Consider the following 17,372-nt stretch of genomic DNA (forward strand, 5'->3'; position numbering starts at 1 on the left):
CTACAAACAATTCCCTCTTAACATTTCACTGAGACGTGCTGTCCTACAGAGGGCAGTACAAACAGTGTTTTCTCATACATGAAGCTCTCAGCCCTCCTGTGGGGGGGGGGGGGGGGGCGGGGGGGAATGTATTGCACGTGGTAACTGCTGAAACCATTTGTCTTGAAAAAGGCTGCACTAGTGCAGAAGCAGATCCTCAAGAAAAACTTTATTTGAGACACTTTCAGTAAAACCTGAGTTGTGAAGTAACAAAAAGTACACTGCAAAATAAGGGACTGTTCATTTTAGGATTAAGCTCATTAGATGAATTATGTTTGCAGAAATGAAAATGAGATGATCTCTTAGGGCACAGAATCAAACTTCCTCACACGGTTCCCATGCATGAACGAAACGGTAGCTTGTTTATGATTTTGGCATGTTGCCTTACAGGCTGGCCTTCGAGGAGATTGTGGGGAACTATATGGGGAAATGCCAAACATTGTTTAGTAAAAGGTATCAGGTAGAACATAAATATCCTGCTCATAATTGCTGTATCCTGTTTCCCCAGTGAAAACCAGCTTGTATTTTAATAATTGCATACATACCACTAATTTAAATAAAATGCTTTGTTGCATTAGTGATTGAACGTTGAATGACTGCTGTGGGTGATTATAGTAGAGTGATTCATTATACCTCCCCAGGGGACTTAATCATCAGAAATCGTAACAGGACATAGTGGTGCGTTTTTAAAGCTGGTTCCTTCCGGTGCAATCAGAAGAAAAAGTCACTACACTCTGTACAAAACAATTTCAAAACATTCATGTACACATTAAACACAATCCATGCAGTGCTTTCGGAGCCAGTAAACAATGCTTCATTGACCCCAAGGGATTCCACATACATACACAAAGGTTGCAATTTAAACTTCTTTTTTTCCTAAACAGCATTTTTAAAACTAACAACACCTCCCTGTCAAGTTGAGATGTATATGTGAATGAAAAAATCTTATTCAGGATAGCTCAACGTCTTTCCGGTTCTCCTTTAAGTGTACTAAAAGGTTTTTCATTTTAAGCCTTTTTGTGCCTCATTCCAGGTTGAGTAGATCTGAGTTATCTAAATGTGTGAGAAGAAATAACATCCAGGAACGTCTTTGCTGGTATTTCAATCCATAGTAAAGGGGAAGGGGGGAAAACAGTTGAGCCAAAACTGAAGTAAATTAATTTTCCTCAGCCGCCTCAGTGTGGGCTGGTGACATTAGGTGAGGAAAATATGGACCCAGTTTGTTTTTGTTTCACTGTGATCTGTCCGGCACGATCTTGGACTTGGACTCTCCGTTCTGTTTGTCGTTGGACTTCACGGACACGGTGGCTGCCTGCACCACGGCTTTGAAGCTGCGCTTTCTCTTCTGGACGTTCTGCTCCGGGTGGAAGATGATTACATAGACCTTGGGGATGTAGAGCATGCCCAGGGACACGGTGGCGCTCAGGCTCATGGACACCGTCAGGGTGGTGGTCTGGATGAACAACTGCAACAGAAACACTGCAAGGTTAGAAAGATACACACACACACACACACACACACACACACACACACACACACACACACACACACACACACACACACACACACTATAGTTAATTGTGTCTTAGTCCTGTGTCAAATGTTCTTGTTGGGTTTTTCTTTCATCATATTTAGTCCATCAAGTTTTAGTTGACAAAAAGTCTGGGCATTTTAGTTATTACTTATCTTAGTCCAAGGATAACTATTTTAGTGTAGTTTTAGTCTAAAAACAGACTTAAAAAGAAAAGTAATCAGATTATATTGAATCAATCAATTTAGTCTAGTTAAAATACCCCCTCGTTTCTTTGTCCCAAGCCTCGTCATTGTTCACTTAAGTCCCTCCGAGTCCTCCTGACTGCTGACAGTGTGCTGCAGGTGTAGTCCTGATATGACGCGCAGCAGCACCGGAAACAGAACTGCTGCATAAATGAATAACGTCTCATTTTTTGTAAATGCAAATAAAATGAGCTTTTGGAAACGTTTTTAATTTTTAAACTCTGTTTTTGTCTCGACAACTATTTTTTTGTCAACAATATTGATGTAGTCACAGTTAGTGTTTCATTCATCAGTGCTGCCTCGTCCTCGTCTTGTCTTAAGGCCTTTACACACCAGGAGCATGCGAAATAATCACCTGCAAATATTATATGTCTAAAGCTTTTATTATAAAAGGTAAGAACGGAGAGAGTGGATTGTCCGGGTTAAAAGGAGTAATAAAGTTTGCCGTCTTGGTTCAAATTAGGGAGCCTCATGAATATAGGCGCATCTCAACCCATTCCACACGACGTGATTGGTTTGAGTTCCTAAAAATATATTGACGTGCAAATTAATCACACCAAAAGAGAAACGCCTCCGGTATGTAAAGGCCTTTAGTCTTGGAAAAGAAAGGTTGTTGACTAACACATTCGTAGTTTTCATAAACAAAATGAACACTGCTGTGGTCACAGTTACTGAACTGACATTATCGATTCATTTCTAAAAATGTCTTCGAGATCTTTAACTATTCTTCTGTTTGCGGTTAATAATTGATTATTTCATCTTGTAATGGTTCTAGAAAATACACTATGTCTTCTTAGAGGTTGTCACAATAAGGTTTTTACAATTTCATCTCAAAGCACAGGAAGCAGTGTTTTCCCCCCTGATAAATGATTTATGATTTGTAGTCAGGAAAGGAGGCTCTATTTATGGCTTTTGACCACGTCTTGTCCCCACTGCTCGTCCTCTTATTGCAAATCCAAGAGCAATAATGAGAAATAACTTCTCCTGAGACCTGCCTGCAATAAATTATGAACTCATTATTCAAGCTGTACATGTCATAAATAAATCAAGTCATATGTGCCATAAATAAGATATATTTGTGCCATAAATAAGTCATAAATTGTACACTATCATCAGCAGCAGCAGCAGTAGAGCATCCTGGTATCTCCCAGGCTGAGGATGTCCATCCAGTATAGTTTCCTTTGTCATCTCCGTCATGCTTTTCATCTGTGACCTCTGCTTTTGTAAAAGCAGCTGTGGGGGTTGTATTCATGTGTTTGGCCCGAGGCAAGACTAGCTCCGGAGCAGTGAACGGTTGCTCCATACGTAAATACATCGAGCAGGTAACTCCTCGATCTCACGGTCTTACACATGATGGGACGATAAACAATTTTCATGAGCCAGACAAATGTTAGCGTTTATATTTAGCTCTTTTTCTAAGCGATGATTAATTGAAACGGATGGCTGATTTGGTCTACGAGGGGTCCCTACCGTCCCTCAGCTCATCTGACCTCCTTTCCTTCCCTCCCTGCCTGCCTTTTACTTAATTCACTTCATTTCCATTCGAAGGAGGTGAAAAGAGTTTGAAAGCACCTCAGGCTTTAATTGTTTAAGCCTGACTGATTCATAATACCGCTCTTCTATTAGTCAAAGCGTATCTCTGTTTTTCAAATATTCCCCCAACAGCCTCATACTTTACTGTGAAGGCAGAAATAGCCCACAAGCTAAATTAAACTCTCAGTACAGTGGAGGCAGGATGTCCTGTGAGTACAGCAGGAAGCAAATGTGATATGACGGGCAACAAACTTGCATTTCACTTTGAACATCTGAGCAATTAATTTACTCCTTTACTATTAGTCTGTGTTATTAAGTGTTGCATGATTTTGATTTGCCTAAAATTCTGCCATTAATATCTACAGTAAAGAGCCTCAGGGAAAATACAATTAGCCCAAGAGGGATTAATAAAGTACTTAAAATGACTGTAACAAAATAAATGTACTAATATTAATTTGATGATTAATTGTACAGTACAATGAGGGATTAAACTTTACAAAATAATCTATTAACCGATAAATTAATAGATTATACCATGAAGAAAATAATGATGTCATTAGTAATTGTACAATAAGGAGAATGAATAAGAATTAATTTAACTTTAAAGTTGTTTAGTCGTATATGTGGTAACACTGACAAAACATTCAAGTGATGAGAGCTATTGTTTTATTCAACACCAGAAAAGCACATAAGTGCCCTATTGTTTATGAAAGATCACCTTTTGTGAATCTAAATGGAAACTGACAGACAAAAAAACAGTGCTGAAAAACATTCCCTGGTTGCAGCCTCTCAAATGTGAATATCTTCTGCTTTTTTTATTTATATCTTAGATGATAGTAGACCGAATATCTTTGCATTTTGAACTCCTGGTGGGAAATCGTTTTTTCACTATTCTCTGATATGTTATCGATAAATTGGGAAAATAATCTGCAAATTGATAATGAATTTATTTGGGTAGCAATGTAAGTAAAAGTAACAAAACTCCATTACAAGTAAAAGTCCTGCATTCATGATTTTACTGAAGTAGAGATGTGCAAAATATAATTGAAGTATCGAACATAAAAAAGCAAGTCAAAGTGCAATTACCTCCAATCCCACGAGAAGTGATCAGTAATTAGTCCGGGTATCGGTACTCCATACCTTTTTAGATATCGACCGAAATAACCCAGTACTGAGTACTATCGAAACTTTCCCAGTCAAGTGATACCTGCATTTGATTCTTTTTGTACCCAGATCTAGAAAAGATGACTTATTGTATGGTTTTGCTCGCAGCCAATCACAGCAAGCGTTACAATCCATACAGTCCGTGGTGTGGTGAAGTCAAGCGCAGAATAAATCATGTGGATGGTGAGGAGTGGTGGTGGCATACAAAAAAGTATTAAATGAAGTACTTTATTGTTATTGGTATTACTTTAAAGGTACTGGTATCAAAATGCTAAGTTTCCCACCTTCTCCGTGGACTGTGCTGTGCCAAAGAAGATTGGTACAAAGGCCAGCCAGACAATGCAGGTTGTGTACATGGTGAAGCCGATGGGTTTGGCCTCGTTGAAGTTCTCAGGAACTCCTCTGCTCTTGATGGCGTACACAGTGCAGGTGATCATCAGTACAATACTGTAGCTCAGACACGAGATGAGGGACAGGTCACCCATGTCGCACTTGAGGACTCCGCGGGCGAACTCTGGGTTTGGGGGCTTCTGCTCCTCGTAGTCGATGATGGTGTGAGGGGGAATCACACCAAACCAGATGAACACCCCGAGTAACTGCAGAGAAGGGTGCGTTAGTTAGTGCTACAAAGACTCTAGGTGGTGTGTGAGAGAATCTTCTACAAGCATACCTGCACTGAGATGAGTATAAAGGTGATAATCAGCTGAGAGGTGGGACTGATGAATTTCGGGGGCGAGACCGACTTCTTGCCCTGTTCGAAGATGCGGTAGATCCGGTTGGTCTTGGTGAGCATGGCGGAGTAGCTGATGCACATGCCGAGCCCCAGCAGCAGCCTGCGGAATGCGCACACGCCCGTGCTGGGCTCAGCTATCATGAGGAAGGTGATAAGGTAGATGAGGAAGATGCCTGTCAGCAACACGTAGCTGAGCTCTCTGCCGGAGGCCCGAACGATGGGCGTGTCGTTGAAGCGGATGAAGGTGATGATGACTCCGGTGGTGGCCAGGATGCCCAGGATAGCCAGGAAGACGGGGATGATGGCCCAGGGAGAGCTCCACTCCAGCTTGACGATAGGCGTTTCCCGGCAGCCTGTGCGGTTCTTAAAGGGCCTCATGTCGAAGGGGCACATGCCGCAGGAGAACTCATCCAGCATGTACTGGTAGCCATCGCAGAGTTCACAGTGCCAACAGCAAGGAACTCCCTTCACCATCTTCTTCCTCTCTCCAGACTCGCAGGGGAAACTGCACACCGAATCTGGGATCTTACGGTCACCACCTGACCACTGCATCTCCTCCGGCTAGGGTTGGATGTACAAACACACAAACATTGTCTTACTATACTATATAGTAAGAACTGGCAAAGACTTTGTAAAATGCTTAAAAAAATAAAAATAAAACCAGCTTGCATTAAGCCTGGGAGTCTCTTTAGCTTAAGCAAGATTGTAGTCAAGAATTGGTCGTCCCAGACTAATTTTAGAATCTGTCTGAATTTCTGCAGATCGGTTGTAATTTCATGTGCAGTTTGAGTAGGATCACGACACCTGATTCATCACCTGAATGATCAACGACCTAGCACTCGATCTTGACAGTTTGAGCAGTTTCACGATCCGAATTCCAAAATGGCTGCTGACAACGAGATCCGTTATTAACTGAAGTAGTTAACATGTTGTGGCTGTAACTGTAGTAGTGATAGTATTGACTGAACTTCAGAGCAGAACAGCTCTATTTGTTATTTATTGTTTTTACTTTTTATTCATACTAGAATTGCACAAAGTATCACTGCCTTTCTCTCTTTTAGTGAACATTGTGGAGGACGCAGTCGTTTTCTTTGAATAAACTTATCAGTGGATAAATCCATATAATATACATCTGTCCAGGAAACAGTCTGGCACATAACCCCTCGAGATGTAACGTGTTAGTTAGTGAGCTTTAGAGGTGCTGAGGGGCTGGCAGAGAACATGGTTAGCTGTTTTCCCTAGTTTCCCATCTTTATGCTAAGCTAAGCTAACTGGTTGCTGGCTCTAGTTACATGGTATCAATCTTCTCGAAAGGTCAAACTATTTATATATAGAAGTTGAATTTGTTTCTCGAATCTCAAATGGAACAAAATCTAATATTTACATTGAGGCGGAGGTGGTTTGTCCACTGGCCGATGACCTTATAGCCCGGGTTGGTGACATTAGACAGTTGGTATTGGAAGATGTCATAGCGACCAGGAGCGTCTCCATTCTCGTTGAACATCACTCCAGTTCCTGCGCTGCCTGTTAGATGGAGACTGAGTTTTAATGACCTCAAAAAAAGCAAAGAAGTTAGTCAAAGGGGAGGAGGAACTCAAGCTCTCTGAGCTATAGACATGCACCTCCATCTTTAGTGGCGGAGAAAACACCCACACGCTGTTAAATACAGCTTGTGTTTACTTTCTTCAGTGTTGTTCAATCATGTGGAAACTGAGTGCAGGATGCTCTTTAGTGAAAACTCTCCTCCACGCGTACAGTCTTTCAGTGCACTCTGCTCTGTTGCCCTAACGTGATTGAATGTTCCTCTCAGGTCCCTGCAGGCGCTCAATCAGAAAATGTTGCATACAAGCCAAGGTCATCCAGCAAGAGGAGAGCAGTAAATAGGATGCTTTCATAGAACACTTTTTTTTTCTCTTCTTCCAAACTGTGACTTTTTTATGAAAGACGAGAATGAAAAGCGAGAGTGGTGTGTATAGGGAAGAGCGAGGAGGCAGCCCTAGGGAGGGGACGTGCTTTGAAGAAATGTGCTGTGTTCTGTAGCTAGGTACATTAGCTGAAACATCTCAAGGCTTCCGACTTCAAGCTGACCTCCCTTCTTCTGTTTTCTTTTTTAAATGTGTTTCTTTTCAAACCTTCTGCGGCGCCGGGGAGCAGCAGTTGAAAAGCAACGTTTTTACCAGGATATATCTCAATCTCACTTTGGGTGTCTTATCCAGTTTAATGAAAATAAATGTACCTTTCTTGAATCTAAATCTTGACACATTGCATGAGAAAGGAGAAAAGGAGAAGACTGAAAGTCAAAAGCTCACCATTGAAGTTGACAGAACGAATGTATTGGAGCAGCATCCGTCCTTCCACAGGGTCCATCTTCTCGCAGACACCCATGTAGCCAGGACACAAGTCCATGTGCATGCTGTGTAAGGCGTGGGCCATGGCGTACACAGCGTCAATCACAAACTGCACCTTGCCCTCCTGTTCGTACTGAGAGTGTTGACTGATTCTTTCCTCACCTGACAAGATGACAAAGGTGTCAAAAAATAATGAAAAGACCAAACTGCTCACAAACGCAGAACTAGGATACATTTTCAACCCCTACATTAAACTGTAGCCTGCTTACCTGTACATTTCCTTCTACCAAGTTCATACTTTATGCCAGGGCGGGTTAGTTTGCACTTGAAGTCGTCCTCCCAGAATTCTGCAAACCAGATGTTTCTTCTGTTGTTTTCTAGAGATCTTGAAGTAAAGTACTGGTCGAACCCTGAATGATTTCACAAAACAGACTGCATTTCATTTCTTGCATGCTTTGTTGAAATCTTTAGCCGTAAACTTAAAACCAACCTAGTCAGGCTTTTGGTAAATAATAGTTTATAGGAATAATATAACATTATTGTAACTGGATTTAAGTTGTTATTTTTATTAATCTATGTTTTATTTCACACTGTTTTACTACTATTACCCTTATAGCTATTTTATTACATTTTCATCATTTTTATTGTCTTGCTTTGCGTTGGTCTCAAATCAGTCATCTGTGAAGCACTTTGAACTGCACTAACCTGTATGAAAGATGTCATACAAATAAAGTTTGATTGATTGATTCAAACCACAGCGCTCAGATTGATATCAGTATACCAATAATCTTTGTGCAGAAATCAGCGACCATATTACAGTTTTTCACAATGACATACGGCTATGACTCAATTGACTCGTTTTTAGCGATAGGGTGGAAGTATCACCATTCATCATCATCATCACCATTAATTTCCTTTATTTGTTACATAGTTATTAGACTCATCCATCAATGTCAAGTAATGCAGGCTATTGAAGATATTCCTATTGCAACCAGTTGGTTAGAGCTAGATGTAATATTTTGATTTAATAAATGTGCCCTACCATCGATAGAGGCTCTTTTGGGCAGGATGGTGACAGCGCCCTCAGCCACCTCCTCCTGGTCTTGAATGGGGGAGCTTTTGGCCCCCCAACTGTCGGAGCCAACAAACAGGAAGTGGCCTGTTAGGTTGGACTTTTTGGCTGTCTGCAGCACCCGTCTGAAAGAGAACAGATCAAAATTCATCACACACCTTCTGCGTTACTCCTCTGGAAGTGTTATTATTAAACTTGACAATTAATTATAAAAAGTACATTTTATTATCTGGCTGATTTCCATTCTCTCATATGACATGCAGCAGAGCTTGACTCACTTGATGTCGTCCTCGCTGGCAAAGATGATGACCCCGCGAGCGTTAGAGGTCTCCATCAGTCTCTTGATGATCTTCTCGAACTCCCCCGGTCGAGGCTCTCTGGGAATCTTTATGGACTGTGCAATACACAGCCCCCCTGTGTCGGAGATATTGGAAATGTGTTAACATTGCTTTACTTTCTCGTTTTTCCCCCTCAATGCACAGGAAAATAATTATGTATATAGCCTAATACTAATAACAATATCAAAACTGAAACCTGTAAAAGCACATTTTAGATTACATAATGGATAGGGCCTAATATATCATAAACTTAGTTATTCACGTTCCCTTCCCATCAGCCTAATTATCAATTGTTAGCATGCTAACAAGCGAAACTAATAGTTTAAATGGTAAACATACCAAAGGCGGTTTAGTTTTAGAGCATCTTTTCATACCTCAGCATTGTCATTGTGAGCATGTTGGCCTGCTAGCATTTCGTTCAAAGCCCTGCTGTGTCTAAGTGCAGCCTCAGAGCTGCTAGCATGGCTGTAGAGTCTGTGTATGTTAGCTTCTAGATGAAGCGCATCAGACTTAAGTATTGACAACTAGAAAACATGTCTAAACTTGAAGGGCACTCAGAGTGTGCAGACCTCCACCAAGGCCATGCCCTATCTTGCGTTGTTAGCTAAATTGAAAAATAATTTGTGTATCCCTCTCTTTGGATCTGCTTAAAAATTAAATGGGTTCTTCCTTGGCCCATGCTACAGCCTTCCACAAAGAGTCATGACAATTGGGCCAGTAGTTTTTTCCTTAATCTTGCTGATTATAAAAACAAACCGAAAACATAACATCCTTAGCGGAGGTAATAACTTAATTCTGTGAACCAGGTAGGCTATACATGTAGGCCTATATAATAATCCCATTGAGTAATAACAATAAACATTACACGACTAAGGGTCTACAGCCACGCTAGCAGCTTTGAGACTTACTAACGTCAGCATGCTATGCTAACAATGACAATGCTGACATTTTGACCATGTTCTCCATCTTAGTTTAGCAGGTCAGCATGCTAACATTTAGTGCTAATGAGCGCTAAACACAAAGTACAGATGGATTTATCCCTCTTTTTTTTTTGGTGATAAACCAAAATAGTGGAAAATAAATGATTGACATTAGGATGGTGTTATATGAAAAGACAGGAGTTTACCAAAGCTATTACAATTCTTTCTGAGGGGACCATAAATATCTGTACCAAATTTCATGGCAATTAATCGAATAGCACAAAATGATGATGATGATGATGATGATGATGATGATAGTCATATTACTTAAAACCACCAATGTAAACCTTTTGGTGGCACTAGGGAAAGGTCAGGTGGTCACCATGAGGTCATTAGGATTCGTCCTCTGGGGAACATGAATGTCAGTACAACATGTAGCCTAATGGTAATTCATCCAACACTTGAGATATTTGAGTCTGCTGTCTGTTGAACGGCTGTCAACATGCTGCTATGTCGGTGACCTGTCCAGCATTGTCAATTATTGATGTGCAGTATGTCTATGATCCTTTAATGATATGAAATATGAACCTTAGTAACATCATTTGAGCTTTTAAACCCATATGACGCAGTGACTTCTGTTTGCCCTGTTAGTTCTTGTGTATTAAAGGATTTTAGTTTCCTATTATAGTCTTTTAATGAGTGAGAACAACATGGCTTGATGAATCAGTAATCCCTCATTGTCGCAGCAATGAATTCACGTTCATGCAGCCAGACCTGCTTCTCTGGATATCTGGAGGAAAGCGTCAACGCCGCTCTCTCCATAGTTGCCCTCTGAAGCCAGTGTGGAGACGTAGTTCCAGCCCATGGCTTTGACTATGTCCACCATGGCCTGGGCCTGGTAGGAGTCAGGAGGCACCACACGGGAAAAGAACTCGTAGCGGCTTTTGTCGCTCAGCTCCGGGGCAGTGGAAGCGTAGCTGATCTGGGGGATCTGAGAAACAAGTGTGGGTCAGTGATGACGAAAGGGACCCGGTCAAGGAGAAAACATGAGCAGCTTAATTAGGCCAATATGTGGTGCCAAAGATAAAAAAAAAAGAATGACTAGAAGATGCAGTGAACCATATCAGAGGATGATGCACCACTTACTCACAGACAAAACCTTAACATTGTCTTAATAGAGGCCTTCTGCATTAGCAACTAACAAGTAGCAGAGCATTAAACCCAGAATTAGACCATCATAGAGAGCGATCATGGCTTGAACAGCCTGTGATCTCAGTAATTCTCAGAACTGAGGCAACTTCACAGCGCGATCTGGTCTGTGCTGAGCATATAGCTAACGTCATAGTGAAATACAGATGGTAGGAACCACAGCTGTAAAAGCATTTGTTTGGAGAAAAAAAAGGATGAGAAGATTAATTTACTGGTGTGCTACTTCGTTAATGACACAGTTTATGTGGACAGTCTCCACCCTGAACCTGCTAATGCCGGCCCCTCAGCGTGGCTTAACGCTATGGGCCCTCCGGAGAGGATGAGGAGAGAAAGGTAGACACAAGGGGTAGTGAAGGGAAAAGGAGAGAGGAGCGAGAGAACCATTTCACAGATTATCTGGAAGGATTATAGGGGTTTTAGTCAAATTATGTTAAGCACAGAGGGAGAGACAGAGATCAAGAGACGAGAAAAAGGTTAGCATTTCTCAGCTGTAAGCCATACAATATATTTAATTCTGATGGCCACATGTGTGTTAATCCTGTCCAGCTCAAATTTACTGGTCAACTTTAATTTCACAGACCACATCTTCAACCAGGTATAAACTTTCTGCAACAAAAAAAACATTCTTCCATTACTGTGTTTGACAAGTTCTTTAAGTAACATCAGTCTCCAGAGGAGTCAGTGTCAGCGAGGTGGTGATTTCGATCATTTGCGTACACATTGGTAATGAACAAGTGGAAACGTAATCCTCTACAAATTAATCCCATAGAAGCATCTGCACAAATTCACTTTCTAAAATCAATGAGCCGTATCAGTTACATGAGTATCTACTTACAATCCTGTACTGCTGAGATCTTTCTCACAATCGGTAAAGGATGGAAACTGTCCAAGATGTTCCAGGATCCAAGCCAAGGAAATAGGATTGTTTGTTTTAGCCCTGCATTTACTGGTCTGATTGGTCTTTACCAAACAGAAGTGTGTGCAGGGACAACATACAGATGTTATGACGAGCATCATTTTTTTATTTTGTGAAGAGTGGGGTGTAAGAGAATGACAATGATCAGAAGTTCATTCAGAGCATAAAAAGTGTCCTGAAAGGTTCAGGGACATTGAATAGACGGACTCAATGATTTTCTTCTGTTATGATTGAAATTAACTTTGCAACAGAATTATTGAGGCTTTAGGAAAATTAATTTAACTGCACCGTCTTCAGTTGCGGACTGATGATTCACAGTAGGCCTGCACAATGTATCACTTTTTTATTCGCCATAGCGATAAACGCATCGCAATAATACACTCTAATTATAAGTGTCAGAAGAAAACTTCATTTTAAAATGTAACTATTCTTAATTATTTTTATTGATGCCTTTTATGTTCAGTTCAATAAAAGATGTTCCTTTAATTATTTTAATTCCACAAGCAGTTTGTTGTATTTTAGTACAAATGAAAGCAGCAGAATGGAAGAACTGATTACACTTAAACATCTGTTTATTTATCGCAAGTAATATCGTTTTCTTGACACTCAACAAAATTATAGCATATTTTCCTCATATCGTGCAGCCCAAATTCATATTATGGACAGTGCGTTGAAATGTTGGATGTTACTAAATAAATTGCAAAATAAAAAAAAGGCCTACAACTAATAATTATTGTATTATGTTAATATATAAATACGTTTTTGATGAATTGTTTGATCGATGACATTTTTAAAAATAGTGAAAAATGTCCATTGCTATTACCAACGTTTTCATATTTTCAAATTGTGCACTTTGTATGGCTATTGGTTCAAAACCCAAAGATATTAAATTCACATTGATGTAAAAGAAAGAAAAGTAGCAAATCCTCACATTTAAAATGCTGGAATAATAATATAATGGTAACTTCTTAAAGCATGTGTGGAAGAGGATGAAACAGCGCTGAGAGCAGATGTTCAAAGTAAAGTGAGTGGAGAAGTATCCGCAGCGTAGAGAGCAGCACATATGGACAGTAGGAGGAAACATACCATTTAGCTAAATCTACTCCCCTGTCCAGGCTACAAGTTGCTGTTATCCTAGAACCAATGCCATCCCGCTGCCCTGATGCTCTATTTTCAGCCCAGGGTCCTGAGCTGCTGAGAGGGGCTTAGTGGAGGGTGGGATCTATAATTCTGTATTTAACATCTGCCCTGTATGCAAGCATCCTTGGCTCTCAAATCAACATTCACACTATAAAGAATGCTGTAACAAGTACAAAATGAGGAGCGATTCGATTTTTTTTTTTTTCATGTGAAACAAATTTAGCCAATTTAAATCCGGACTACTGTTCTATGTTTCTAGAGTTCTGGCAGACTATGTCAGTAAGTCAGTGAGAACACGACATAATGTGGGATTTACACAGATTCAATGTGCCATCATCGCTGTAAGCAGTGTAATCAATTATCAAAGTTCAATCATCTGTACACGAAAAAAAATGAACACATAACACGGATTAGCCTGCAGAGGACACCCATGACAATGGATTCAAAAGCCTGTGAAGTGTATAGAGACTCTTTTCAAAACATTCATCGCTTTAAATCAAAATCGTACCACGTGAAATATGTAATGAAAATGTGTCTATACAGCAGCAATGAGGGGATCTGTGCAATATTATCAATCAGAATATCCAATGAGATTATGTTATTGCATGCGAGGCATACTCTTAATTATGTTTTTAAAGTCCAAAAGCGAATTGCAATTAAACCTCACCGTGTTCATGCTGCAGAATGAAGACCAAATTTAATGATGGCCCCATTCATCATGTAAGAGTGGATAAAATGATTAAATGAATAAGACCGTTGTGTGCTCTTGTACATCTTAACTAGTTCAGCGGTGAGCTAATTTAACAGTACAAGCATGAACAAGTAAGTTCATTCAAATACAATCATCAGCTAGTTTGAGCCATGAATCTACATCAAAAGCTAAATTGTGTGTGATTGTGTGTTCAGACACAGAGACGGTCCTCTTTCTGAGCACTACTACTCACTGGTATCACTAAAAGACGTCCAAAACTAAATAACCAAAATATTAGGGATGTATTCCTGATAGTGGCACACCTTTTGGCATAGTCTCTCTTAGTTTAACTCTTGCGACCACAACGCTACTTGTGCAACGTATCGTCATACAGCGCTTCGTGTGATATCTTGTGAAAGGTTTTCCTACAAATGTCCAGCAACAGAGAGTGATCAGTGCGCCCTGAGGGTGTTGATTAAGCAACAAACCCACCTGTTGGGTTCTCTTTTGTAAATAGATTAAAAAGAGAAATCAGTAAGGAATAATGTTTTCCACCCATGTTACAAGTTATCAGCCCAATTAATGTCTCTTATCAGTTGTTGTCATTGCCATTCAAATGCAAACTGCACCTACCCACCCTAAAGTAACACATGGCTACAGTTGTGAATTGAAGCAAAACTGCTTGGTTAGGTTTAGGAAAAGATCATGATTTGGGTTAAAATAAGTTTGTTGGTTACTTACGTAAGTGAGTGAATGTCCTGTGTTTGTTTCACCTGTACATCCACCCCGACCTCCTCCTTACGCGAACTTTGACGCTCTTTATACCATGTCATCTGACTTCCTCCATTGCTGCCGTCATAATTACTACAGCCACTAGATATTGCCGCCTAACTTCGTCTTCTTGTATTCGTATCGGTAATCAAGCATTTGAATACTGATAACGGCCTTCTGAACCTACTAGTAGGTGTAGCAGGGCCCTTCAGACCCATATCTATGAAGCTGATAACCACTGATAACGCCCATTTAATCGGTTGATAACCTTTGAAATTGTACCAAATATATACCCCTTTCAGTGTTTAATGGAGAGAGGTAATGAGAGTAAACTCACCGCAAACAATCTGAGCACATTGGCCACCATGATGGACACGGAGCTGCCAGAAGCCCCGATAACCCCGACCACCCTCTCTGGTTTGGGGATGATTGGCGGCTCTCCGTTTGAGCATCGCACGTCTGAGTTGTCCTTCTGGATAAGGGCCTGGACAAAGGTGAGCGACTGCTCCAGGGCGTAGGTGTCTCTGGAGCAGGTGTCCAGGACCCGCACTCCAAGAGTGATGTTAGGCAGCAGGTCCGGGTCACTGTTTATCTGGTCCAAGGCGTACAGCATGGCCTCCAAACGATGGATCCCCTTTTCTCTCTTGATCTCCCCGCAGGGCACACCAGCAGGTCCCCGAGAGTGCACGGGGAACAGTCCTCCCAAAGTGATGTCGCCCTCGATTTTGATGGACTGGGGCTGCGTGCCCTGCTGGGCCCACAGACCCGGGATGATAGCCACCAGCAGCACCCACATCAGATGAAGCCATGTTTGGTATCTGAAGGGTGAAGTGAGCCAGCAGCACCGATGGGACGAGCAGGCCTCTGATGTCATGATGATGACCAGCAGAGGTACTGACAGCACCAGGCCACTCCCTCTACCTTTGACACCTGAGGGCAGACGGAGAGGTCTGATTATCATCTCATCAGAATGACAATAGCTGTTTACTGACTTGGATCTTGCCTGTTTGGTCTCTAAAACTGTCAGTGAAGGTATGTCACTGTGAAACTACAAACGACATAAAATAAAAATAAGAATGCAACGCATTCTTTTATTCATTATCAACATTTTGAGAGAGAAGAAATAAGAAAACTCAATGGCTACAAATTGTGGATACGACCAGAAATAAGAGGAAATTTGTATCGTTTGAGATCTTGAATAGAAAAATGTGAAAAACAAAATGTATAAATGCAGAGAGCAAACTAGAAGATTTGTAAAAAATGTATGACAATTATTTTGGCAAATCTTCTACTGCGTTCTGTTTTTAGCACATTAGATCCAAACTGAGAAAACAAAATAAAAGACTAAATATAAGCTCTTCATGTAAACTCCTTGAAAGAAAGCTTTGGCTGAGGAGAAGACTTGAGACAGCATTCAGGATGACAGAGTGAACACTGGATGCTTTTATCACAGAGAGCTGAGTGCCGATGATGGAAAACATTATAAATTTTGCAAAACAGAAAACATCAACTGAACATTGCAGCATTTCATGCTCCAGAGGTTGGAGCAGGTAATTTTATCTGCATGAGGATCCTTTAGAAAACCCACAGTAAACAAAGATCCCACAGACTGTAAAATGAAATTATTAAGGGTGTAAATATATTTTATATTTCCAGGCAGAATATTGACAATAGAAAATATATTGTATATAATGCATTAACTTAATTTCGTTAACATTTTAGTATTACATCTAAATATGAATGAAAGCTAAGTAATAGTAACAAAATGCTCTTTAAGATTGCAATATACACTTAAATATTATTCATATTCAACATTCACACTTTCTATTCAAATCTTTCTATTTCTTTCTGCTGCACTTGTGGAGTTGAATTTGTTGAAAATATTTAAAAAAATAAGAGCATAAATGTGCAGAAATCACACAACGCTTGCAGACAATTTCCCCTTTTGAAAATACCATGACAGGCAACCTGCAAGTAGAGACATTTCTTCTTACCTGCCCATTCTTCATTGACCGATCTTGATTTTGTCCATCACATGAGCTCTTCCCAGCAGGCCTCCATCCATGGTCTGAAATGTGATTATATATATCTAGAGGCAAGGCTCTCCTCTCCTCACCAAAAGTAAATCCTCTATCATCTCAGACAGCCGCCGTGCACTCTCAAAAATAAGCAGAACACTAAAAAAAACAATGGTCTAAAAAAATAAGTAGTTAGTAGAGATTTATAGACTAAATGAAAACACTGCCTTGTTAGGCTTCAGGGTGTAGTATCATCGCAAAATCAGAGAAAAGTGGAGAAAAAGCAAAACATTACAGCAGTGAGATTCTACAAATCACTGCCAAATCCCTTAAAAGCCCTCTCTCTCTCTCTCTTTTTTCCTCTGTGTGCTTCTCTGTCCAGGCACTCCCCCCCACTCTCTCTCTCTCCCTCTGCCTCTCTCTCTCTGTTGAACTCTCGCTTTGCTCGTTCTCTCAGTGCACTAATGGCCACAGATTGGGATTATCATGCAGGCGTCTGTGAAGAAAGCACTAGGTGGACAAACCCGCTTCTTTTTTTTCATACAGCTGAACCAAATGCCCGCACACCCCCCTCATGATGGAACTCACTTTGAGAGATTAGATGAGCAGCGATTTGATTCATACTGTCACGCACACGCACACACACACTAACATGCCACACACACTCTCTCCTCACTCACCTATCAACACTGGCACAATGGGGG

At 40.7% G+C, this 17,372-nt stretch overlaps 1 protein-coding gene across 1 annotated transcript; it reads right to left on the minus strand.

Moving 5' to 3' along the window:
* Window position 1: 1 nt before the first annotated feature.
* grm6b (glutamate receptor, metabotropic 6b) lies at window positions 2-16,762 on the minus strand. The gene is made up of 11 exons (XM_029432277.1): window positions 16,645-16,762; window positions 14,988-15,580; window positions 10,698-10,914; window positions 8,944-9,079; window positions 8,636-8,790; window positions 7,863-8,003; window positions 7,555-7,755; window positions 6,630-6,769; window positions 5,183-5,806; window positions 4,797-5,108; window positions 2-1,504 (listed from the first exon to the last, which is right to left on the minus strand). The coding sequence occupies exons 2-11, from the start codon at window positions 15,522-15,524 to the stop codon at window positions 1,271-1,273; spliced, it is 2,697 nt and encodes an 898-aa protein (XP_029288137.1). The 5' UTR covers window positions 15,525-15,580; window positions 16,645-16,762; the 3' UTR covers window positions 2-1,270.
* Window positions 16,763-17,372: the final 610 nt, after the last annotated feature.

Source organism: Cottoperca gobio, chromosome 5 (genome assembly GCF_900634415.1).
Source record: "Cottoperca gobio chromosome 5, fCotGob3.1, whole genome shotgun sequence".
NCBI lineage: Eukaryota > Metazoa > Chordata > Actinopteri > Perciformes > Bovichtidae > Cottoperca > Cottoperca gobio.